The sequence below is a fragment of the Erigeron canadensis genome, chromosome 1 (assembly GCF_010389155.1).
Source record: "Erigeron canadensis isolate Cc75 chromosome 1, C_canadensis_v1, whole genome shotgun sequence".
NCBI classification, from domain to species: domain Eukaryota; kingdom Viridiplantae; phylum Streptophyta; class Magnoliopsida; order Asterales; family Asteraceae; genus Erigeron; species Erigeron canadensis.
In genome coordinates this window covers 424,199-451,307 of record NC_057761.1, presented here as the reverse complement: position 1 = coordinate 451,307, position 27,109 = coordinate 424,199, and the positions used below count along the sequence as shown (strand labels likewise).

Below are 27,109 nucleotides of genomic sequence, written 5' to 3'. Positions count from 1 at the left end.
AGTACTCCTCCAGCAAGGCAACAAGTGACACAACTTTACCCGTAGTACTCTTATATAACGAGTGACAAGTACTCATTATACGTATCTCGACACAGATAATAAAACAAAATGAAATAAAATATGAAAAGGCATCAAATCAAATGTAACGATCTCATTAGTAGGACAAGGTTTGCATGTTGACAAACAAATATATAACAACAATAATAAATAAATACAATATATAGGTAACCATCACTCATATTCATATTGGCTCAATGGCTCCTACATTTGATATGTTCGCAATTATTAACCCCACGACCCGTGGGTTGCTGCATATTTTTCTTATACTGTGTTTTTATTTTATTCCTGTATACTTGCGTGATGCGACAATAATGGCGATGGTAACGACGGGTAGCGCCGGTGGCAGTAGTGGGCTAGAGATTTGTTAGTAATGCAAAGGTAATTGATATAATAGGGGTAATGTAGTTATATTAAGAGTTGAGGGGTGTACGTTGTATATGATTTTTCATCAAGGGTAGTATAAATATTTTAGAAGTATATCAATCTAATTAAGTATGTGGTATATAGAAGCTGTAAAAAGGGGATAAGTAACACAGTCTTTTTAGATTCTTAATTGATTAAAGTTGGGGTCTAATTTGCAATCTAATTAAGTATATGGTCTTACAAACTTATTTTGTTTACTAGCATGATACCCGCGTAATGTAGCAATGATGACGGTCTGGTGGCGGTGATGACTGGTGTTAATGGCAATGACTATTGGTGATGATATCAGTGTTTAGTGGTATATGTTGATGTAAATATAGATTTAAATATTATATAAAAGATAATGACGCCAAATATATTGTTTTGCCAATTAGAATATAGGGATAGTGCAAGACCCACAATTCACATGGTAAGTACTAAAAATATTATGAGATTGTGAATATAATATGACAACCGCAATCCATGGTACGTAGATCGACCCTTCCAACTTTATCCATTCATCACGCATTTTTATAACACGAATAAAATATGGGGTACGTGCACCGGGTCACTTCCACTTTTCATTTCTATATTATCAAAATATCATCTGTTTGTACACCGAACCTTGGTCCTAGAACAGGGAGGATGAGGGGTTCTTAGTTGTATGTTGGCGATTCCCTTTTGGTAGGAGTCTTCCTCCCTTGTACGCCAACTATGTGTAGTATGTGTATTGTGAATGTAGAGAGAATGCTCTATGTTGTATATCGTATCCCTACTTATAGGGTGGATGTATCTTGTCCTCCAAGTAGGGTTTCCATGGGCCGTGTATATCTCTTCCGGGAATAGGGGATTTGTTCTGATCTTCTTTCCTAATATATAGGATTCTTGATAGATATAAATCCTTTCCTTGTTTACCGAAAGTAGAACGTACCCTTTAAGCGTACCCTATTGGAATAGATTTGTCACCTTCTTTTGAGGAGATTCGTAGTTATCCGTGTAACTAACTATACTGGAGATAAATGCAGATCTTCATATTTGAGAGAATGTATATCCTTTCCATAATTATCGGATTGAGGTAGTCTGCGTGTAGGCTCCGTAATGAGGTTGCGTGTAGGCTCCGTAGTGAGGCTGGGTGGGTAACACCAACAAGCCCCCCAGTTTAATATAAGGAGTTGCGAAGATCGTTGTATTAAACTCGAAGAACCTCTATAGCTCTTGCTCGCCAGAGTATCGCCTTGTCTTGATAATTCTTAACCCTGCTCTCCTACACCTCAACAACTTCGTATATTAAGCCTTTCACGAAGATTGATCAAGTCTTGTCATTTAAGCCATTACAAGGTTTGATCAGCTGTCGAAATGCAAGGGAACAAAGGTTTCAGAAGTTATATTGTTGGTATTTGAAATACTGGGAAAAGCTCGAGGGCTATCTTTGTAAATGTATCAATAGGTTGTAGTGAAATAGTCATTTTCCTGAAGTGGAGGGTGAAGTTTGTAAATGTGTGGTAGGTTTGTAATTAGTGGTTGCATGTCTCGAGAGTTCAAGATTTAAGCCACCGATCATGATTACTCCCTCACACTTCTTTGTTGTTTCCAGAGATATCTTTTTTCGCATCTTTCTTTGATTGTAACGACGGTGCCCCAAAGTTCGAGAAGATCTTGCTTCTACATTTCTTCTTTGAGGTAATAATCTTTTCTCTTCCATATTTTGATTTTTCATCAAGAATGTCAAAGAGAGGTATCCGCAATACTCATTCCTTAGTAGATGATGATGTGTTGAATGAGTTTGTTGCTAAGTATTCTCCCGGCTGCCGTCAGTCATTTCGATTGCCTAATCGGAATCAGACTATGATGGATCCTCCTGCCGGTTATGTAGGTGTGTATGTTAAAATGTTCACTCATGGGAGTGTTAGATACCCTTTTTCGAAATTTTTCTTTGACGTTTTGAAATACTATGGTTGTCATATATCTATGATGCATCCACTTGGGTGTTGTAACATCCCAGTATTTTAAGGTAATAGAAAATTAACCTTTTTTGTAGTTTTGACATTAAATTAATTTCCTAGTATTTTGTTTTGAGTTAAGGGATTAATTTAGTTGGAACTTTAGTGGCTAGCGGGTATTTTACCCACAAAATACAATATGGGACGTGGCTAGCAGAGAAAAAAGCCAGCCACTAAGTTGATGATTCATGTTTTCCCACTCAAGCTCTTTTCTCTTCTAACTACTCCATTTTCTCAAAATCCTTCCATGGTTCATGCAATAGAAACTCAAATTGAAGAAGTTTAATCTTAAAAGCTATAACAATAATCATCTCCTATTGTGTTAGAATTGAAATTTGGGGCTTCCTTGGAGGTGGTGGTGACCGATTCTTTAAAGAAGAAAAAGAGGAAGAATTCCAATTTGAAAACCTTAATTCTTTGTTTCCCATTCTTGAGGTGTTGAAGATTAAATTGTCGATCTTGTAGCCTTGTTGTGTCAAATAGCCAAGTTTATGGTGAGTGTATATGCATATAATCATGTTCTTGTTACTAGAGGTCATAGGTGGGTAAATTCCTATGACCCATTAGATAGTTGTTTGTTAGAACTAGTAGGTGGGTAAATTCCTACTAGTCAATTTGTTTATAAGAGCTAGTAGGTGGGTAAATTCCTACTAGCCAAATTATCCATGGCCATGTTGAAAATGAATGTATGTTGTTTGAAATGTATGAAAAGGCTAGCTTGCTAGGCTTATATGGTGCTTGATGCACAAAGTTGAAATGACATGATTATGATTATATGTGTATGCATTCACTAAGCGTTGCTTATGTTTTAGTTGTTTAACTCTTTTATAGGAGTTGGTAGTAGCAAAGGTAAAGAAGTGATCGAGTGAAGTTAGAATTTGGAAGCTCTTGCCATTTGGAAGGTTGGCACTTGGATAATTTGGGTAGACGGTCCCCTTTGATACCCATTGGCTTTTGATACATGTTCTTTGGTCAAATTATTTTTGGATGAACTCCTGAAAGGTTGTAGTTGCGTTGGAAACTTTAGTAATGGTAGAATTTGTAACTAACTTGACAATTACCTAAGTAGGGTTATTGACCCGCTTGTGAAATTTTGTAGTCAAAAGTCTTGTTAAAAGGAATGATTTCAATGTATGGGTGACTTATGCTCTAAAGGTCATGTTTTGGTATTCGGAAATGTTGAAGTTGAAATGGTGTTTTGGTTTAACATTTAGAGTTAAGTGCGGGAAAACCTGATTTTGAACAAGTGGTTTGCTGCAGGTAGCCCCCACTGCGCCGCAGTGGGAGCCTGCTTTAGCTCACTGCGCCGCAGTGGGCTTTTGGTTAATGTTAGCCGAGATATATCACTGCGCCGCAGTGAGTGTGTCCTACCTCACTGCGCCGCAGTGAGCTTTCTTTCACTTTTGGCAGAGAATTTCCACTGCGCCGCAGTGGAGGTGGTCTCGCCTCACTGCGCCGCAGTGGACACCAAAAAAAAAAAAAAAAAAAAAATTTATTCGATTTTGTTTAAAAAGGTTTGGGTCCTTACAGGTGTGCCCGTATTATGGGTTTTGAAATTGTATGTCGGGTCCATGGTTGTAATCCTACGGTATCCTTGTTTCGAAAGCTATGTAATGTTGCGCTGCTGGCGACTGGATAACGATAGCAAATAGGCCAAAAGTGGATTTTATTGTAAAGGGTGGGGTTGATATCCGTGATTGGAAGGATGAGTTTTTATATATGCAAAGTAGTTTGATTCTGATGACTACCATGCATTGGTTGAGCGGGAAAACCTTGTGGTTCGTAAAAATGGATGGTTCACTGATAGTATTCCCCGTAAGGATGTAGGGAAATATTCTATATTGCTTAGGAGGGGATGACTGTATATTTGTATCCTGAAGGAATTTTATTAAGGGTTGGGGTTGTAAACAATATTGCAGAAGATGAAGAAAAGTTTGATGGTAGGTGTTTATTTATCTAGGATATTGTTGCTTTTTGTTTTGTAGCGAGACTAAAAATATGTTGATATGCAGATATGTCTTACTTGCAATTTGTAAAGAAAGGTACCAAGGAGGTATCTGGAGCTCCTCGCGCTGAACCCTCTGCTGCTGCGGGAAAGAATGATACTATTGCTGATAGCGGGGAAGTTGCATGTCGACTTCTTGCCCCGGTGAATACTATTGATATCAAGGCTGTGCCTGGGAACGTTTCTAAAAGGAAAGATGATGTCCCATCTGATACGACAATTGCTGGTCGTCTAAAAAGGGCAAATATTGTTGCTGCTACTGCTGGAAAGCTAGGTAAGAGTCCGTCTGGGGGTGACGTGTATGCTGCTTCACGAGGGGGAAGAATTATGGGCAAGCCAATTCGCAAGAACCTGCGTACCACTGCTGATGGCTCCTCAGATGGTAGATACTTTCTTGAGTGCCATCTTCTTCTTTCCATCTTTTTTTTTATGATGATGTTTTCCATTGTTTTTATTTGTAGCTCACGAATACTATGAGTTAGAGTGGGTTTTTCGTTCTTCACTTCCCAAAAAATCAGTTGAGGATGCTCGTGCTCAAAATCCGCTGGAATTCTTGAAATCTATGAGTGAAGACAGTGACGCTCATAATTTGATGGTGCAACAACTGATCTTAAGGTATGGGGATACTCTAAAAGATCTTGCTTTTGAGAAAGAGAGGAGTGAAGGTCTTCAAAAAATGGCTCAGATGTTGGAGGCCAAACTGAATTCTTCTGATCAAAAGGTTGTAACTGATTTAAAGCGAAAATTGAGCGAAGCTGAGACTGCATTGGGATTGCGGGGTAGTAACTTGTCTTCCAAAGTTGAGGAGAATGCCAAATTGAAGGCCAAAGTTGCTGAATATGCTGAGCGGTTGTCTTCTTTGACCACCCAGGTAGAGTCATTGAGGCTGGATCGTAAGAGATTGATCACCGAATTTGTTCCATATGCTTGTAAAACACTGTTGGGTAGTCGTGAAGTGTGCCAGTCCATTGGTGGTGGTATCTCAGCCAATCGTGAGGAGAAGAGGGCTAGATTTTTGGAAGAGTTTGATGTGGAAGGTCATGTTGATTTAAGCAGGTGTGCAGATTATAAGCCTGGTGCATTTGAGGAGGTGGCTGCAGCTGCTATGGAGTGGGAGCGGGCTGCGTTTCCTTTTATTGATGTGTTGAGTTCCAAGCCTGACGCTTCCACTAATGAGCTTTTACAACTTTGTCCTTAGGTATACTTGCTTTGTGCTTTGTTTGGACATGTGTAGGTGTATGTATGTTTTAAACAATATTTTGTTATGTATGTGTATGGAACTCCTAACCCTTTCTACCCCCACCAACAACTTCGTATGTTAAGCCTATCACGAAGTTTGTCCAAACCTTGTAGTTAAGCCATTACAAGATATGGGCAACTGCTGGGTGTAGGTAAGCCGGGGTTTCAGAATCCTTTTGTGTCACCATGTTTGTTCATTGGTGATGTTTATAACCCTTATGTAACTGCAGTTTGTATGCATGTTTGTTGGGCGTCTCATAATGTAATTGCTTTGTATGTGTGAGGTTGCGATCCTCTTCACTTACCAAATGGTGCTCGAGGGCGACCTTTTATATATGTGTGAGGTTATGATCCTCTTCACTTTAGTAAATGGTGCTCGAGGGCGACCTTTTGTATATGTGTGAGGTTATGATCCTCTTCACTTTAGTAAATGGTGCTCGAGGGCGACCTTTTATATATGTGTGAGGTTATGATCCTCTTCACTTTAGTAAATGGTGCTCGAGGGCGACCTTTTATATATGTGTGAGGTTATTATCCTCTTCACTTAAGAAAAAACTATGTAAGCAAAATGAAATTATAAATGAAGCTGGAGAGAGTTACATGGATCAATATTGTGAGTGATAGGTTGTCTTCCCTCAACTTATTTTGTAAAAGGATGCTTCCCTAGGTAGCTTTGAATGCTTTGTCTTTGTTGGGTGCAGGATCCTCTTTCTTTGTTTGACGAATTCCTTTGACTATATGTGCTAGCTTTCCAATCTTTGTTGCTTCATCTATTGCTTTCTTGAGTTGGTGACATGAATTTGTATCATGTCCTATATCTTTGTGGAATTCATAGTACTTGGTTTTATTTCTACGCCCTGTGTCAGGTGGTGCTGGAAATGTCTTTCCTATTGCTTCTGTTAGCAGTATCTCCCGTGATGTTTTGGGAGTGTCGCTGGATTATATTCTTTTTATCCTTTCTATTATAGAGAGTTTAATGGGCTTGGTTGTCTTTCCCTTTATTCCATTTGCCTCTTTCGTTTCTTGATGTGCCTGTTGTTTGCTATGTTCAAACGTTCGACAAGTTCCATGTATTAAACCAGAGATTCTTTGGGATTCTAGCATCCCTGGAATTCCCTGGGTTTTACTCGTGTATCGCTAGATGAAGTCTCTTGTTGTTTCATGTGTTGGCTGAAGTGATATTGAAATTTCTGATTTAAGATCATCAAAACTGTTTATAGATACTTCTTGGAGGTTTGATAGCCATTCTCTTGCATCGCTCATGAGTCCCATTCTGAATTCCTTACATGCCACTGGTTCAATCCAATTTTGCATTTCTGCTGCCCCTTCAAAAGCTTAAAGAAAATCGTCGGGATCGTTCTTCCCGGTATATGTCCCTAGGTGGGAGGGGTATTTCGTGTTTGCTGTTAATGGGTAGCTTTTTATTCATTCTGTAAATGTGGATTTTCGTAAAGTTTTGCTCAAGGTAAATGGTCTTGGCATGATAAATTGTTCTGGGTACAAATTGTGACTCCAGGGGTATGCTGTGTGAATATTGGGTTGTTGTATAGACCCATATTGATAACCTGGGTGATATGGAACCCTAGGTATTTGATTGGCCTTTGTTGTGCGCTTCCTCTTGATTTGATCTGACACCCTGGGTTGTGGTACATCCTGGGTTTTGTGTGCCCAGGGTATTGGTTTGAGATCCTGGGGTTTCTGCTTCCAGGTATTGTGTTGGGATCTTGGGGTTTCCGCTTCCAGGTATTGGTTTAAGGTCATGGGGTTTCTTCCTCCAGGAATTGGTTTTAGATCTTGGGGTTTCTGCCTCCAGGTATTGGTTTGGGATCCTGGGGTTTCTACCTCCAGCTATTGGTTTGAGATCCTGGGGTTTCTGCCTCCAGGTATTGGGTTGAGATCCTGGGTTTTCTGCCTCCAGGTATTGGGTTCAGATCGTGGGGTTTCTGCCTCCAGGTATTGGGTTGAGATCTTGGGGTTTCTGCCTCCAGGTATTGGGTTGAGATCCTGGGGTTTCTGCCTCCAGGTATTGGTTTGAGATCCTGGGGTTTCTGCCTCCAGGTATTGGGTTGAGATCCTGGGGTTTATGCCTCTAGGTATTGGGTTAAGATCCTGGGGTTTCTGCCTCCAGGTATTGGGTTGAGATCCTGGGGTTTCAGCCTCCAGGTATTGGGTTAAGATCCTGGGGTTTCTGCCTCCAGGTATTGGTTTACCATGGCTATTGAAAGTTGTATTGGAATTTATCATTCTTCCGGTTATCACCCCGATCGTGTGAAGGTGATTTAGGGTATTGATGATGTTGTCATGATTTTCAAGTATATATGCCTCATCAAACAATAGTGTTAAAGTGGAGGTAATGATTGTTGTTCCCAATGGAGATTTTATGGCCACCTTGGTTATTTGAGCCTAGGTTGGTTTGTCCCTGGGTGTTGGACCTGGGGTTACTTTGTTCCTGGGTGTTTGACCCAGGGTTGACTTGTCCCTAGGTGTTTGACCCAGGGTTGACTTGTCCCTGGGTGTTTGACCCCAGGTTATTTGGGTGTTGAGTATTATATTGTGATCCCGCTGCATTGTTTGGCTGATTATTGGGCCTTTGCACTCTTGATCGAGGATCATGTGGTTGCCTACGCCTTCCGCTTAGTGATGTATCACCATCATACTCATCGTATTCTTCATCGAAGTTGATTGCCCTGCCTGCTAATTCTCTTGCGTCCTGGAGACGTCTTAGAGTGCTCAGGATACTGACATAGTTTTGCCGTGTGTATGCATCGTCGAGCTGGGGTTGAGCTGATGTAGGGGCTTGCGTCGCCCCTACTGATGAAGGTGTTATTTGTGTGCCGCCTTAATTTTGGTTCAGATCTATGCTTTCTCCACTGAAACCAGGTGGCGGCTTATTTTCCTCACTCATTCTTCTAGGTTTTAGGGCTTGGGAAAACAAAATTTTTTGCAGGTTTTGCTGTTCGGAGAATGTCCCGCGGATGGCGCCAATTGTTTGTACACCGAACCTTGGTCCTAGAACGGGGAGGATGAGGGGTTTTTGGCTGTATGTTGGCGATTCCCTTCCGGTAGGAGTCTTCCTCCCTTGTACGCCAACTATGTGTAGTATGTGTATTGTGAATGTAGAGAGAATTCTCTCTATTGTATATCGTATCCCTATTTATAGGGTGGATGTATCTTGTCCTCCAACTAGGGTTTCCATGGGCCGTGTATATCTCTTCCGGGAATAGGGGATTTGTTCTGATCTTCTTTCCTAATATATAGGATTCTTGATAGATATAAATCCTTTCCTTGTTTACCGAAAGTAGAACATACCCTTTAAGCGTACCCTATTGGAATAGATTTGTTACCTTCTTTTGAGGAGATTCGTAGTTATCCATGTAACTAACTATACTGGAGATAAATGCAGATCTTCATATTTGAGAGAATGTATATCCTTTCCATAATTATCGGATTGAGGTAGTCTACGTGTAGGCTCCGTAATGAGGCTGCGTGTAGGCTCCATAGTGAGGTTGGATGGGTAACACCAACATCATCTGTCTTAATTAATTATCTTACATACAGTATGCTAATTATTAGAAATCACATTTTTATTTGATTTTTCAAAATGTTATTTTGAGTTTATAAAGTTGATTTATCTTCTATTCAATGATAGGTATTGCTTAAAACTGAGTAATTTTGACAATTAGGTTGTTTAATTTAAGTTGTTAAATTTGACTATCAGATTTCTTTTTGTCCTCGATCTTTAGACTATGACTGAAGATTTGAAACGTTTTTTTTAAGTCATAAGATCTTTAAAATGTATCATTTATTTTAGAAACATTTTATTTTACCTAAACAACATTGTTTTGTTAGAAAATGACCCATTAAGACATATTTTATGGTAATTAAGTATGTAAGAATGCAAGTTGGAGATATTAATGTAGAAGAAAAGTACTTAAATTCACTCTGTTCGATAATGTTTAAAGCTATATATATCCTCGATGAAACTTGGTTGACAACCAACTTTGAATGGCTTTATTAGAGTTTAATTAGAAGATGAAGATTCATGATCAGCTTTGAAAAAGAAGCAAGGGAGACAATCAAAGGTATCGTTTTTGTCACATGTTGTTTATGGAAAACCCGAAACGATAAAAGATTATTTGCTAATGGCATCATTAGTATTGAGTTGATTTTTCAAAATATTAGATCGATGGGTTTTTTTGGTATAAAAATAGTAAAAAACATTGTTCTATACAGAGTGGAATAATTGGTGTAATTTTGAATTGACGTGATCTTGATTGGTGGTGTCCGCTATTCAACTATTTTAATTTAATCCGTCCACAATATATGTATCCTTTGGATGCCACCCAGTTATCCGTTGAATTCAAATTGCTGGGAATGTAATGTAGCATTGTAGCCTTGTTTTCTTTTTTATTTTCCAAGTAAATTACATCTGGCTGCCGGCCAATCCGCATGGGAGTCTTGCAATGAAGGTTTTGGTTTGAGAAGACCCTAGTTCATATCAACAAGCATCGGGTTTTAATTATCATTAATTTGTTGTCATGCCTACATGTTGGCGCGCGGGTTGATGGGGTCTCCCCTGATCGTGAGACTAACGAGCGTTGATTCCGTCTTGTTGGGGTAGGCAGGCAGCCTTAATTTACTAGGACAAAATTTGCAGCGTGAAGTGTTTAGTTAATAAGTTTTAAGAAAAAAAAGAAAAAAAAACACATTCTGGCTATAGATATAAGACTAATTATTTTGAGATATTCAATCTCTTAATTAAGAATAAAAAAATTCTGAGAGTAACTTGTTTTTTTTTCTTTTTCGCCTGTAATCCATTCCATAACTAGCTAGCTATATATATAGTTATAGTTACATGTAAAAAGGCACTTAAGCTAAGATTGTAAATCGATCATATATATGCTATATATATCAAGTTAATATATATATTCAACGTGCAAGTATGTATATACACGGCACACATACAATAATTAACGATTGATGATTTATGATGATGATGATGTACGATGAGTAGCATTTAGGAGGAGGTATGTGTAGGCGAAGGCAGCATGGCATGCAGATCCAGTAGAAAGCACGTCTTCATCAACCTCATAGTAAGGACTGTGTGGTGAATGGATGATTCCTGCCTTTTCATTTCTCATTCCAAGAAAAGCCATTGTCCCCGGTACCTTTTCCAAGTAGAATGCGAAGTCTTCACTCCCCATGAAAGGAGGGGTCCTTTCTACCTTTTGTTTTCCAACAATCATGCTCGCCACTTTTAACACATGCTCATATATCCTCTCATCATTGATGGTTGGGGGGACCGTTGGATGTTCCATTCCTTCAAAATCAACCACTGATGAGCACCGATATACCGACGCTTGTCCTTGTATCACCTTAATTTTACATACACACACAAAAAGAAACGTATGACTTATATATGGTCCCAAATTAAGTGCCCACCAGATATATGAGACAAATGTGTAGGCCGGGTACGTGTGCGCGTGTGGTCGTCTTTTGCCCCTTGAAAAATAAAATTCTCTAATTGATTATGGCTTTCACCATTTTCAAGTTCCATAACCCAACACATTTCGATATCCATATATAATCCAACATAAGTATATATGTACTCAGGACGGTCATTATTGTCAAACGAGTAATCTGATTAAGTAAATAAATATCTTACCCCCAAGATTTAAAACACAAAATACTAGTTACCTCCTGTATTCTTTCTCCAAGTGCATAGAAACTCTTTTTGCTAAAGGCTCTATAAGTGCCAGCAATAGAAACCGAGTCAGGAATTACATTAAGCTCGTTTCCGCCTTCTACCATTGCTACCGAAATCACCTGCAAATTAAGCACGTATGTTGACTTGATAACTAGTCATATGTACTACCATATGCATGAAGGTTGAAGGACAGTGACAGGAGCCAGGGTTAATTAATTAGCAGGTGAACTGGACTGCTATAATAGGGGTTTGTAAATTTTGATACCCCCGAATAATTAACCATATTCAATTTATAAGTTATGGCCATGGCCTCAGGTATGTCTGGCTTGATAATTATGCATGGGTTTGTAATTTTCAATATGTTTTTCGTACAGAAGCATCTAAGGGATCAGCCTCTCGAGAAATAATATGTTGTAAGCTAATAACAGAAGCCGAAACAGCCAAGATGGGATCAACAGAATCTTGAGGGATAGCGGCATGACCTCCTTTGCCATGTATCACTGCCTTGAAACACCCACATCCTGCTAGAAATTCGCCCGGCCTGGATGCAACAACACCAGAATCGGAGCTGACGACCAAATGTAGACCAAAGATGGCCTCCACATTCTCAAGAACACCTTCTTTGATCATGGCTTTTGCTCCTTCCCCTTGTTCTTCGGCTGGTTGAAATATTAACACCACTGTTCCCTAAGCAAACAACCAATTGAAGTGTTAATTATAATTAAAAGAAAGCCTAATATATATAGCTTTTATAGATAAAAATCAGTTACCTGTAATTCATTTTCCAGTTGTTTTAAGATTTTAGCAGCACCAAGAAGCATTGCTACATGAGCATCATGTCCGCAAGCATGCATTTTGCCATCTATCTTGCTTTTGTGCTCCCATTCAACAAGTTCCTACACACCGCCTCGATCACTCACAATATTAGTTTATATATAGTTATTTAGCTGTGATCTAATTAAGCTAACTTCAATTTTAATTTACATTCTCACAAAAACTACTTATTAAGAAACCCTATTTAAAATTGGTAACACATCAACTACAATTAGGAAGCTAATTAATTGAAGTGGTCCTTTCAAACATCAAGAGTACCCATTAAAAAAAAGGACGAAGGTGGTGATGAATCATATCAAAAAGTGGCAAGGTCATATCTTCAGTAGGGCCTGACGGGGCCTCGTTCTCTTATTTTTTCGCTCACTAGTTCTGTTTTATTTGCATTTCGTTAGAATTTTTCTAGGACCTTTCCAATTAAATTTCTCAAAAGTTTTTAACCCCCCTTATATTTTTTAATCTAAAAATTTCAGACTATTTGATAAATTAATAAGTTTAAAAGCCTATTAAGAATGACCTATGTTAATTCTTATAGTCCATAACTCACGGCGAGTGTATAAAACTTAGACTTTTGGTGTTATTAAATATAGGGATTTGGAAAAACTTCAAAATCCTCTGGTGAATAGTAGCACATCATATATGCCTGAAAACTTACATAGGTGGAACTACATTGAGAGTAGAGGTAACTTGAGCTATACGTTCGCTAAATTAATGCAGTGTAGTTTTTTTTTCTGAAAAATGATGTATTTTGTATTGGTGCTACGGGCCAAAGTAATATGATATACTAGTCAATGTAACTATCTCTAAACTTTTAAAAGATTTACCTAACAATAAAACTTATTAAAGACGTACTCGTGCAACTTAATAAGGGGAAACTATCTAATTGTCGAAAAACTCCTAAAAACTGCTAAAATAGCCACACACAAAAAAAAATCTTAAAAAATACTAAAAATCATAACAATCAAACCATTATCGTTACTTCACATCGACACAAAGCTAGTGATAAAAAAAATTGTGCTAAAGGTGAGTTTAAATCTTGGTTCCGGTACTGAAAATTTATATCATGTATAGGATATGAAATCCTAAAATAATATTGATTAATTTAATTTGCAAGATTGATAATAATAATTAAAGAATTGAACAAGAAAATGCTATAAGAGTATAAGACCCCCGGCCCCTACATGTCTGCCATTAATTAATTCTGGTTTACTTTTATTAATTTATAAATTAATTAAAGGGATTTTGCTAAATACAACATTTTTAAAGTGCATAAATTGTTTGTATATTTAACATGAAAATCAGGGACAGACTTTTAATATAGAAGGTACAATTTTTTTTTGGACGTTAAATGCAGCCCTATCTTAGGGCTGTATTTAGCATATCTCTTAATTAAAATACAACACTAAGCTAACAGAAAGGAGCTGAGGTATTGATTGATGAATTGAATTATGTAACGGTTTACATTAAATAAAAATTAAGTAATACGTAACGAGATGAAATTTATTCGTATGTAAATAGCGAGCTAGGAGAACATATATACATAAACATTAATGGTAGAAAAAGAAGAGAAATTACACTAGTACTAGTATATCCCAAAATTTATTTAAAAAAAAATGATATTGATGGATGGATGGATGGAAACCTGAATGGGTAGAGCATCCATATCTGCTCGAAGAGCAACAAAGGGTGGCAAACCAGAGCCAAGCATGGCCACCACACCCGTGTGGGCCACCGGCCATCGGTACCCGATACTCATCTTGTCAAGTTCTCGGCGAATAATAGAACTGGTCCGTACTTCTTGGAAAGCAAGTTCTGGATATTCATGTATCTCCCTCCTGATCTTCTTTATCCAATCTGCCGTCTCCGCATCATTAATTACTGCCAGCTTATTTACAAATATTTCTTCTGATGAATCTTGATCATCATCATAAGCGACCAAGTTGTTTTCTAAACATTGATGATCATGAATTGTTTCTAGTGATAAACAGGGGACAAGGACAACCAAAAGACTGACTGTTATTATGCGTGAAAGATGCATCTTTTTTAACTTGCTTTTTCCTTTCAAGAAAAGGATCGAACAGGCCGGTGATATTTTATGACACCCAAATAGAAAAGAAGAAATTCGGTGCGGTGACAATGTCATTTATGATGTTATTCTATTCTATGTTTGCTAGCTTCCATATATATCCACACGTGGTATTCCTACACCAGGATATTTTGACCATGGAATGTTACAGTTATTATATTTAGAGTAAAAAATCTCAAAGTTTATAATTTTTAAGGATCAAATTCTAGACTAGGAGTTATTCTGAGCAATTAGACGGGACATCGTTACCTTATTGATAAAATGGTTGAATTGATAAATATCACCGTATAATGGTGAAACTTTATATGTATTATAAACAACGAGATCATGGGCCGTTACAAATATTCGAAAGGAAAACTTCAAGACTTGTCATCCATGAAGATCGAACTCAAATATTTAGATAAAATCGGAAATACCACTCACCAACTAATATTTTTAGTTTTTAGATATTAGCATATTAGAGCATTGGCATCATATGGGTCGTTGGTGCGGTGTAGGTGGTCACCACGCGTAGAACACCACCTCCGATGGGTGACCATGTATGGGTGGTTGAATTTGGGTGGAGATACCACGCGGGTGGTGAATGAGTGGAAGCCGACCGTTGACTTACAACGGCTACTTCTCTCTCGCTTTTTTAATCATCCTTTTTTTATTTAAACATTCCCACAATACACATTCATCCATACAATATCATCCATATCTATACTATCTTATAAAACATTTTGTCCTTTTGAAAAAACTCAATTCATGATTTGAACTATCTAAAATACCCCTATTCTTTATTAACTACTTTAAATATCTCTACCTAATATACCTATAATAACTTTAAATCTCAACCACTCATTTTTTTCTCTCTCCTCAAATCTCAACCACTAATTATTTTTTCTCTTCTCCATAAATCATTTTATTCTTCTAATTCATTCAAAATATTTTATCTCAAAAAATGTATATTAATAAATTATAAAAATTGTAAGGGTGTTCTTAAATTTTCATGCTCTTTCATTAGAGATGTCATTCGATATACTTTCGACGAATTTTTAAATGTGAGGGCAGAGCCCGTACGGATAAAACATTTGGCTATCACACTCTATGACTTATCACCTCTTATGACCTATCACCCCTATCATCTCACCGTAGCAATGCGCAGACACTTGCCCTCATATTTACAAACAGTCATCCATACTTTTTACTTCAAATTTACATACCTTTCCTTTCATACTTCAAATCATGGCAAACAAGAGGTCAATGATAAAGCATTTGGCTATCACACTCTATGACTTATTACCTCTTATGACCTATCACCCCTATCATCTCACCGCTGCAATGCGCAAACACTTTCCCTCATATTTACAAACAGTCATCCATACTTTTTACTTCAAATTTACATACCTTTCCTTTCATACTTCAAATCATGGCAAACAACAGGTCAATGATCGTTTCGGATGCTAAAATGGTGATTACCATACTGACCCGGGGGAGGAGTACGCATCTCCTTAACCTGGCGACGCTACCGAGTTTCCTGAACCGTATCGGTACATTCATCGCAACAACAACAATAATGTGAACTCGGACTATTCCAAGTGTTAGTATTATATAATGCTTTTATTATGTTTTTTAGTATTATGTAATGTTTGTTTTTTTAGTATTATGTAATGTTTTTTATGGTATTAGTAATGTAATGTTTTTATATATGTTTGACAAAATTTAGTTTTAAAAACAAAAATAAAATTGTAGTGAGCGGTTGGTGAGTGGTAGCAATGCTAACAAAATTTGAGTGAGTGGTGAGTGAGTGATAGATTTGAGGTGACATAACGTGATTGGCTGAAAGTGAGTGGTGAGTGATTGGTGGTGGAGGTCAATGTTTTAAATACCGGTATTTTGGTCGTACCGGTCGGGTACCTGGTACCGGTATTACCAGTATAACGGCCGGTACGTACCGACACGGTAATTTAAATTTTGTATTTTTATTTTTATACAAATCCTACAAAACTTGTTACAATTTAACGAAAATAGTCAAAATACAAGTACAATCGTTTCAAAAATAATACTAAATAGGTATTTCATAACAAAATATAAGTTTTAAAGTTTACAAATAACAAACATAACATTAAAGTATCAAAAAATAGTTTTAAAAAAATTTTAAAAAAATCAAAATACCGGTAAATATCGGAAATATCGGCCGATATTGAATAGTGAAAATATCGGACAAAATACCGGGATGGTTGTACCAGGGTACCACTCGGTATCCGGTATTCCGGATAATACCGGCCGGTACGTACCAGTATTTAAAATCACTAGTGGAGGTGATGCCAACCCTCTTACTCTTACTAGTGTATAAACCCATCAATTAACCTATATACCGAAAACCAACCCTTTTTCTTTTTAAAAAGTTAGTTTCAATTCAGACGTGCTGGAGACAATTTTAACCAGCAATTTGCTGGACCTCCAACCCCCTTTTCATGTAAAATACCTTGAGATGAGAAACTCAAAATAGAACCCGAGATCTTAAGAAAAACTCACCTTCAGCGGCCACATAATAGATTTGGAAGATACCTCATTACCCCTTGCCAACCCACCTAAGTGGAGTTGGTTAACCAACCCTTTTTTCTACAAAAGCTTAAGCCTTCTATACTACGTATTACTTCTCTTGCCTGTGTTACAACTCTTTGGTAATATAAGAAATTAAGAAGTATCCGGGGTTTAATCACTAGATACACAATGTACTTTTCTTCTTGTACACGGTTGCATAATATCAAATTTTATTGAAGTGGAACACCCTTATACTTTCAATTTTTGTACATGGTTGCATAATGTGACCGACTTTAGCCTGTAAATTCTAATTTTTGCACCAGACCCAGTTGACTTTTAAGTCAACATAATATGTTTCAAACTAGCAACTTCGAGATAGAATAACTTATAACCGCAACACGATCTAACCAAACGGCTTTCACACATGTATTCTCTAGACCCCAATCTATATATATATCAACTAAGTAACAACCTTAAAACTTGTACAATCAACCCGAAAACCTTGTGAGAGCACAAAAACTAACTTTCATGTGAACGATCAGATGGTAACGAAACTTCACCAAACTTTATGCATAACTTAATGAAACATAAACGAACTCATAGAAACTTTCGTTTCTAGTTGTGTAGTTTTTATTTTGTAAGTTACAACGTGACCCAGTTAAACTTTCGTTTCAATTTCAGTTCAAATTTCCGATCATTATTGCTTAAATTCAGTGTGTTTCTCTTAGTTAATGTTATTAAAATCATTTGCAAGTTACGGTTTGTGATTTGGTTGAGTATAACTCTCGTTACCATTTTAGTGTTCTTAAACTTTAGATATGTGTTGCGCAAAAGTTACACGTTAGAATTTCATTCTGAAAGTTTCTATGAGTTTGTTTATGTTTCATTAAGTTATGTGTAAAATTTGGTGAAGTTTCGTTACCATCTGATCGTTCGCATGAAAGTTAGTTTTTGTGCTCTCGTAAAGTTTTCGGGTTGATTGTGCAAGTTTTAAGGTTTTTACTTAGTTGATATATATAGATTGGGGTCTAGAGAATACATGTGTGAAAGCCATTTGGTTGGATCGTGTTTCGGTTACAAGTTATTCGATCTCGAAGTTGCTAGTTTGAAACATATTATGTTGACTTAAAAGTCACTGGGTCTAGTGAAAAAATAGAATTTACAGGCTAAAGCCGGTTACGTTATGCAACCATGTACAAAAAAGTATAAGGATGTTCCGCTTCAATAAAATTTGATATTATGCAACCGTGTACAAGAAAGAAAGTACATGATGTATCCAGTGATTAAACCCGAAGTATCCAGATAATGTTCCTCTTTACTGCCATTTTCCTATACTGATAAAACATTAGCATCTTATTATTGTACTCACAATCACTTTAATTTTATTCAGGCGATTAAGCACTACATAGTACATATATATCATCTACTCAATTTTTAAGGTAATTAGTAGCTGTTATTTTGTCTTTGTTTCTTCGTATCTATGTACGTTTTTTGGAAAAAGGATGAGGATGCTTTATAACATGGATGAAATTTTGATTATAATTCAGAATTGATACATGGGTAAATATTTTAACTAATTTACTTTTTCCATTTATCTTCATAAAATTGGTGATTTTAAGATTTCATTAAAGTAAAATTTCTTTTTATGATTTCACCAAGGTAAAATTTGTTTTGAAAGACTTCACATTTATTTTGCACACCAGATGTTTGTATTAATGTCTTTGTTTAATTTTGTGTACAATTTACATGTATCCATATTGTTGATTTACTAATCAATACTTACCTTAGTACTCAGGACACGTTGTTCCCCTTTCGCTTTTTAACTTTGACGTTTTGATCCGTTGAAAGGTTTTTTTCTTCTTCATATATCTTCCACTACGTTTGTCTTTTTTCTCTGTTATATGCTCATTTGCATTAGTTGTTAATATTTGTAGCTACTTTAAAATTGCGAACAATGTACTACTGCCATATATAACTTCATTGTTAATTGTCATAACTTACAAAATGTCATCTTTATGTAAACGTGAACGTAACTCAAATTGTCCATTACAACCTCTCGATACATCTTTCTATACATAGATTGGGTTACATGGAATTTTTTTTCTTTCAAATCAGCTTCCAATTGCTTGACAAGTTATTTCTTGGATCTCATTCATGCCACTTTGAACATAATGTAGAGATAAACCATTGCATTACCTGCAATACGGTCTTTGATATTCTGATCTAGAAGTTCAGTTCATGCAAACAACGTGTTTGATAAAATGCCCCAATGATATCTTTTTTACGAGATTTATGATTTTTTTGGCTGCCAAGGTTTAACAATGTAAATTTGGAAGATTCTCCACAAAAGACGTTTCAGTTCACCCAGCCTCAACCAAAATTAGCCTCTTTGATTCTATTAGCTTACCCACCCATTTGTCACCTTTACCATTGGTTAAAGAAATTTTGTGCCTCTTAAAATGACACTCATAGACTTCCGCCTTTTTTTCCCCCTTATTTGTCGTTTTGATTCTGGTAATTCTTTTACTTACTACGTATCATTGGGCTATTTAGTGAAGGCGACACTAATTACTACGTATCATTGGCCGGGCTACTTCTGTTGACACAGTCAAGGCGACACGAGCTTAATTATTAAAATAAGTTAAACGCTTTGGAACTAGAGTGCAGTGAGCTACGTGAAGCAAGAAGAGTGGTTACAAGTTTGACAAGTAATACTATCGTACAATCACAATTAGTATTTAACTAGCTTTTTGACTCCGAGCGTTGTCCCGGGAGGGCGTTGCCCAAGGTCGACGTTGCAACATGCAAACATATATACATACAACATTACCTAAAAGTTTTGAAACTAAAAGTTTGATGGTAAAGTTAGAAGCCTTAAACTAAGAGATAGAAAGTAAAAAAAAAAAAAAAAAAAAAAGATTTGATGATAAAAGTTAAAAACCTAAATTTAATTGGTAAAAATTAAAAACTTTAAAAGTAAGTTATAATTAGGTTTGTATATAAAATGTTAGAGTAAAGTTAAAAAAAACCAAAAAGTTGAGTGGTAAATATAAGTTAGAATTTAAAAGTAAATTATATTTGTATATAAAAAGTTATACTAAAATTAAACCCAAAAGTTAAGTGAGAAAAATAAGAAATTCTAAAAATATACAATCTTATACTTGTATACAAAAAGTAATACTAAAGTTAAAAAAACACAAAAAGTAATACTAAAGTTAAAAAAACACAAAAGTTATGTGGTAAAAATAAGAAACTTTAAAAGTATACAATTTTTTTTTAAAAAAGAAAAAGTTAAAATAGAAGAAAACGAAATAGCTGATCATCGTGATTAAAAGAATAAAAAACCACGACACGTAAACCCGTATCTTTAGTTTTAATATATATAGTAATATATGCACTATAGTTTATTGAGATATTTAAATCACATTGATGCTATTCTATATGAATTTTCAGTTCATACTAGCATTTTTACTTGCGCGTTGCTACTGAACATGTATTTTATACGACCTAAAATTATTGACAACGGAACTACAAAATACATGAACGATATCTAATTTTTGTTTTAAGACATTAACATATAAAGTACATATTGGATGCAAATTGCCGGTTGTAGTGTGAAAAGAGCATGTTGTCGCACCATAAAAGATCTTTATATTAAATAAAAGATGATTGTTGTGACATCATCATTTCATAAATATTGCTTATTTGTCACATTCAAATTATTTCTTAATATTAAGTTTCTTTTTTTTAATTTACTTGTAATAAACACTTTTATTCTTAAATTTTATTGCATTTTTGTTTTTGTTATTTTATAAAAAAAATTTAGAGATATATATTTTTTAATTTTTTTAGAAAAAAACTCTAATAAATTATACATTGTTTTATAAGTTTCATCGTCTAAATATTTTTATAATAACATATTTTTAATTATTCACATATTATGCGAGTAAATAAACTAATTATAACTTATAAGATATACTATTTTGAGGAGACGAGTACTCTTAGACTATCGCAACTTCGGTAACGAAAATGCAATTTTATAAAACTTTAATTGATATGCCCGGGTTAAACCCGGGTTAATTAGCTAGATTAATAATGTAATATCTTTATATTAAATAAAAAATAATTGTTGTGACATCATCATTCCATAAATATTACTTATTTGTCACATCCAAATTATTTCTTAATATTAATTTTGTTTTTTTTAATTTACTTATGATGTCATAAACACTCTTATTCTTAAATTTTATTGCATTTTTGTTTTTGTTATTTTATAAAAAAAATTTAGAGATATATATTTTTTAGATTTTTTAGAAAAAAATTCTATTAAATTATACATTGTTTTATAACTTTCATCGTCTAAATAACTTTATCATAACATATTTTTAATTATTCACATATTATGCGAGTTAATAAACTAATTATAACTTATAAGATATAATATTTTGAGAAGACGTGTGCTCTTAGACTATCGCAACTTCGGTGGCGAAAATGCGATTTTATAAAACTTTGATTGATATGTCCGGGTTAAACCCGGGTTAATTAGCTAGTAAGATTAGTGAATTAGTATTCGTGCATAAGAACTTGTAATTTTAATTAAGAAAGTATTGTATCTGCTAATTAAGTTGTACTCTATGCATTATTTTGCTGTAATATGTATATTGCTTTTTAGTATATTACGAGTATAAATTTATGGCAGGAAAATGCAAAACGACCTTAGCAACTTTTGGGTGGTAAAAAGCCATCAACGTAACTTGTTGGTGTTTGCTCTGTACTCTTGCCATACACTCTTGAAAAGGTTGTGAATATATCTTATAATTTAAAGGTTGGCAATACTAAAACATGTAGCAGATTGTTCCATATGCCAGACGTATCTCCGGAATATCTTTTTCTGTGTGTAAACATATCCCTTACCCGCCAGGGCCGGTTTAACGTTTTTCTTTTTTTCTCAAAGCGGGACTAATAATTTTGGAGGCCTTTTCATAAAGCTTTAATCAAATCTTCAAATTTTCATACTTAATTTCATAAAATAAATATTCTTCAATCGATAAATAGCCAACTCATTTAATCTTTGTTATGACATTGTAGACCGTCAATACTACATTGGTTTAATTTTTAGTATTTTAAGTCCAAAACTAACTTTAAGAACAAAAGGCAATAATATTTTTAGTCTAGTAGCAATGAAATTGTGGGCCTTAACTATTTGGGGGCCTTAACTTTAAGAACAAAAGGCAATCCACCACAACTATAGAACCGACTATGCCCCTTACATAGTTTTACGTCATTCCATCCTTCCATGCATCTTACAATGTATTTAATGCAACAATCATCATGCATTAAACTTAGTTTCAAATATGTACATATTTGGTATCACGTATGTGCAGATTGTCGTTGTTTTGTTCTCATTTAAACTTATTTTTATGTTGTTATTATATGTTACAGATTGTCGTTGGCAAAAACTAAGCAATATGAAAGCGCAAAAGCTATTTTTGCAAAGTTATTAGACCTGCAGCCTCATTGGAAGAAGCACTAGAAGCTGTTACTGGATGATGCTAAATCTAATTTGAAAAGCTTGGCTTGAATCATTAGCACAAGACACTACCAAAGTTTCAGTTCCCAGCTTTCATGCTCTCAAACTTATGTTTTAGCATATTAGTCCATTTTATAACGTCCCATGATGTTCCTACTCCTATTGTATATATCTCAAACTCTTAGAAAAACACATTTTATCCGGCCCCGTCTAGCTAGTTTAATTCTATAATTCAAAACTTTTCATAGTATGATTTAAAAATTAAATATATTTTGATGGGGCATGTTTTAGTTTCATTTCTTTTTAGATAAAAGTCAATCATACGATTCGCTACTAAGGAAATTACAGATTATGAACAAAATAAGATTCTTTGACTTTTAGATTAAATCAATTTGATGGGTCACCTAGCTAGTTGTTTGATTGGATACACTTTAGAAAGATTTCAGGACCAAGATGTGTGTTATTTGAGAGGAATAGGAACCACAAAATTGACCAAAACTACAGAATGGTTTTTTTCAGGTTTTTGGGTCTGTAAACTGCTCTAGACAGTTTTCAACTTCCAGTTTTGTTAAACTTGTCCCTAGCTTTGAGAATTCCGGAAATTAAATTCCGATATGGATTTTCAATACATAAAAGAATCTATGTTTGGAAATAAGAGAATCTATATAAAATTACATTCAAAATATAAGAATCTGTATTTTAAGGAAACGAAACCTAAAGTTAATTAAATAAATAAATTTGAATGTCTTTTTTCACTTAACAAAAGGTTAAAAAAATGTGGCTAGCTAGTTCGGAAATAAATTAAAGTAAGGTGCGGAGAGGTTCAGAATATGTTACAGTTTGAAAGTTTAATTAGTTAATACTCCGATATAGAGATATAGGTATGGATATTGTTTTGAAATACCCAAAACATAGAGTACAAAAATACATGACGGACAAATTAAGGAGCTGAGAAAGAATCTTACAGCTACTTAGCTTTACATCCAACCCGAGTACGTACGTGGATATATTTTCAATCAACCGGGCGCTTGTCATTTGTACAAATTATATAGCCAACCTGCTTGATTGATCGATTGTATGTACTTCAACTAGCGATGATATGCACATATAACCAGCCTAGGTCGATGAGTTTTGTCTTTGTGTATGTGGATCGGTACTGCTGCCAACACAAGACTAGACAGATCTAGCTAGCCTGCCTTTTCAGAGATTCATCATACATATCAAGGCTTTTTCTTGTCCATCTTCACATGGATATTATACCACTTCTTCTTTGTTGATCCGTCCTGTATGGATGCCTTCTTATCTTCTTCTTTTAACATTACCCGTTTATTGCTACTACTACCACGCTTTATTGTTTGTGGGGTGGTTGTGTATGCCGCTTGTATTTCGTTTCTTCTCTTAAGAAGCTCATCTATCTACAAATACATTATAATCATTCACTCATATCATCAATCTATCGTTGATCCATTGGTGCATATTAATTTGTCCCACCCAGGATCACATAGTAATAGTTGGCTTGTGCTTTCGAATTTTAATCGATTGAAAAGATAAAACAAGAAATCATTTCAACATACCGCTTGCATTTCTTTCTTGTATCTGCCAGTCATCTCTGTAAACTGTGCAAGAACCTGAGGAAACACGTACGTACAATATTACTTACTTAATCACATAACAGATAAAAAAATGATTAGGTTTAGAGGATGAGTTTATAAACAAACCTGTCTGTATTCTGTTTCAAATTTACAGATCTCTGTCCGTTTTGTAGTTATGTGAGCATCAATTGCACGGAGATTCTCCTTCTCATTAACAAAAGAAGCTGTAGAAAGGACTTCAATTGTGTAGCTAGCACTTTTATAGAAATTATCACCTGTCCATATAAAAATGCAGGGTAGCCCGTGTTACACATATTAATTTGAGCATAAAAACTACAACCACATAAGGCTTTCAAAATATAAGCCGGTCTGATCTCATAAATCTAACCATAAACAGCAAATGTATGAACACCGGCTCTTAGTTCTGTAATTTCACATGGCTGAAATCCTTCGAGCTTTTTGAAGAAAGCAGTATCTGGATCCTTCTTAGCCATCTGGAGCAAACTCATTATAGGGATCACAGTTAATTCGAAAGAAGTACAACAAGCTCAAGTGTGGATGCACATCATACTGTAATCATGTACTCACTGTGATCGATTGTTGATCCAATCTATAGACTGGGAAACCAAGGAAATACATCCCAGCAGCCATCGTCTTGCCCTTTTTTGTGCTATCTTCCTGAAACAGGAATTGAGAAACTTGGTACTTTGTAGCATCAATTTTTAGAGAGGATAACTAAAATGATGCTGGTAAAACTCTATAACAATGCAAGGAATTTCAATCTTCAGCTTTAGGGTTAGAAGAATAATTGGAATAAATTAGTTTTGTAGAGGAACATTCTTACCTGCAGAGCGAGATTCAGTCCTCCATTTTCGTCCCGATCAAAATACAAAAGCTGCAAAAGCCAAAATTCTCCAACTTATATTTAATTATTGGTTGACACTAAAATTAATAAAATAATAAATCCCATCAGTTCTTGAAGTTAATTTCAAATTTCGTAAACATTTAAAAGCATTCATGGGACTCATACATGTTCATGAGTTTTAATACGCAACAGCAGAAAACTATTTGGTTTGTACAGGGCTATCACGGTCACATCACAACTTTTTTATATATCATGTACACAAAAACTTGAAAGAAAAAGTTTGAGCGCGGCAGAAAAATATACAGATGTAGTATTAGAAAACAAAAGTAAAAGAAATTATAAACCTTAAATTTGCTCTTTTCTACAGAATGTACTCGACAAACTATTCCAGCCCGTGCTTCCTTCTCTGTTATCCTAATAGAATAGAAATGAGCACATTGCTTTTCCACCTGTTCAGAAATGCAAGACTCTATATACGTACATGAACAAACACAATTATAATAATACAAGAATAATAAGGGATCTCAGTACGTAGCATACCTTTCTAGAAACAGGTTTGCCCAAAGCAAGTGGAAGGGTAGGGACTGTACCATTTATTGCCTCTTCCAATACGGCCGCTGATACAAGAGTTTTTATTGGCACTCCAAGTTTGCTGAGACAGTAATAAACATATGAATCTCGAATTCAGATAATTAAACTAATTCAACATGATCAATGATAGATTAAGTGGATGTAATCAAGCAAACATAGTGACCTGAAAATCGCAGCAACCATGGTAGTCATAGCACCCAAACTTGAAAGATCTAACTCCAAATCTTGACTTTCAGATTCAATAGCCTACATTCCAAGACGATAGCGTCATTACACATCCATGATTATTATTGTTAATTGTATTCGGTGAATGAGAAAAGACAGAGTTTGTAATGAAACCCACTTCAAAACCGGCGCTGTCATATTGTTGGCGTTTATTTCGATCAGAAAGTATGTTATAAGAATAAGTAATTTCGTTAAACATATCAGCTGCTTTAGGGTCGTTTCCATTTTTGTCAGGATGGTACCTAGATGAAGAATAAACATATAGCTCAATAGTTAGTACATAGTTTGAGTTTCAAAAGTCATACTTTTTTTTTTTTTTGGAACATCAAGTTAGTGGTTAGTGGTTAGTAGTTAGCATTCGAGACATCACAGTGACATCCAATTGGGCAGTATGCGGATCTTGAACCACGCATGCCTGAACCCAGGACTCTTGAAAACCTCCCCAATAATCCACTCCTACAAATGTAGGAAGTGAGATTCGAACCCTGGTGGATTTCTCAAGGTCTAAGACCTGACCAATGGGTTACCAACCCATTGGCTTCAAAAGTCATACTACTTACAGGCAGCTAAATCAGGTATCATGCCCTGAATTAGTTGAAGAAAAAAACTAATAACTAAAGAACATGAATCTAAAACAAATGAAAGAAGGTTATAAAGAAGGCGACAACAATACAACATCTCATCTCATGATAATAATAGCCAACCAAAAAACAAGCATCACATGACTTTCTTGCATACCTATTTCTAACATTGTTATATACATGCTGAAATAATAATGATCGATATATATAATCATTATCTTCAATTTTGGCTAATATAAGGGAAAAAAAAAAAGAAAAAAAGTTCGTGTATTTCACATAGACTATTTGCAAGATTTGTTAATTGGTGGGCATATACATATCTAAATAATATAGGATAGAATGTTGTACAGGAATTATATGCGAGGGACGTACTTTAAGGCCAGCTTACGGTAAGCAGTTTTGATTTGTTGATCCGAGGAGGTCGGAGAAACGCCAAGGACCTCATATGGGTCTCTCTTATTATTCCTTGTTGTTGATGATTCTTCATCTTCAGCAGCGTTTTTATTATTATTTCCTTGATCACGGCGGCGGCCTTGTGATCTCTGACCACTACCCCTCATTGTTTCACGGCCAACCAGCTAGCTAGCTTTTTCTTAATTCCCAGTTTGTTGATAGATATAATAAATATCTAGTCACAAAATCAAGAGGATATACAAACCAGCTGATTGATTCAAGATAACATCGATCGAGAAACTTACCCCCAAAATGGGAACATCATCCATTTTGGTTTGCTTCTCATTTGTCATATGAAAATAATCTACCTTCAATCGCTTGTGGTAGATTTTATGGGAAAAATCAAGATATCAAATTAATTAATTATATACTATAATTAAAGATACATGAAAAATGGAGGGGAAATTAGTTAG

General features: G+C 35.5%; 2 protein-coding genes across 2 annotated transcripts; both read right to left on the bottom strand.

Annotated features, from left to right (window-relative positions):
* Positions 1 to 10,581: 10,581 nt before the first annotated feature.
* On the bottom strand, positions 10,582 to 14,382 carry LOC122610289 (IAA-amino acid hydrolase ILR1-like 4). The gene is made up of 5 exons (XM_043783287.1): positions 13,887 to 14,382; positions 12,184 to 12,309; positions 11,786 to 12,100; positions 11,404 to 11,532; positions 10,582 to 11,081 (listed from the first exon to the last, which is right to left on the bottom strand). The coding sequence occupies exons 1-5, from the start codon at positions 14,280 to 14,282 to the stop codon at positions 10,692 to 10,694; spliced, it is 1,356 nt and encodes a 451-aa protein (XP_043639222.1). The 5' UTR covers positions 14,283 to 14,382; the 3' UTR covers positions 10,582 to 10,691.
* Positions 14,383 to 23,220: 8,838 nt separating this feature from the next.
* On the bottom strand, positions 23,221 to 27,109 carry LOC122605585 (chaperone protein dnaJ 16-like). The gene is made up of 11 exons (XM_043778548.1): positions 26,616 to 27,109; positions 25,781 to 25,904; positions 25,601 to 25,683; positions 25,387 to 25,498; positions 25,191 to 25,295; positions 24,826 to 24,876; positions 24,570 to 24,659; positions 24,370 to 24,475; positions 24,108 to 24,256; positions 23,964 to 24,017; positions 23,221 to 23,804 (listed from the first exon to the last, which is right to left on the bottom strand). The coding sequence occupies exons 1-11, from the start codon at positions 26,801 to 26,803 to the stop codon at positions 23,610 to 23,612; spliced, it is 1,257 nt and encodes a 418-aa protein (XP_043634483.1). The 5' UTR covers positions 26,804 to 27,109; the 3' UTR covers positions 23,221 to 23,609.

Coding starts and splice junctions, on each gene's coding strand:
- LOC122605585 (XM_043778548.1), bottom strand. CDS start 26,803: ATGAGGGGTAGTGGTCAGAGATCACAAGGCCGCCGCCGTGATCAAGGA. Junction 25,499..25,600: donor ATGGTTGCTGCGATTTTCAG/GTCACTATGTTT, acceptor TTACTGTCTCAG/CAAACTTGGAGTGCCAATAA. Junction 24,877..25,190: donor TAGAAAAGAGCAAATTTAAG/GTTTATAATTTC, acceptor TGGCTTTTGCAG/CTTTTGTATTTTGATCGGGA.
- LOC122610289 (XM_043783287.1), bottom strand. CDS start 14,282: ATGCATCTTTCACGCATAATAACAGTCAGTCTTTTGGTTGTCCTTGTC. Junction 12,310..13,886: donor TGGATGCTCTACCCATTCAG/GTTTCCATCCAT, acceptor GGCGGTGTGTAG/GAACTTGTTGAATGGGAGCA. Junction 11,533..11,785: donor CTGATCCCTTAGATGCTTCT/GTACGAAAAACA, acceptor CTTAATTTGCAG/GTGATTTCGGTAGCAATGGT.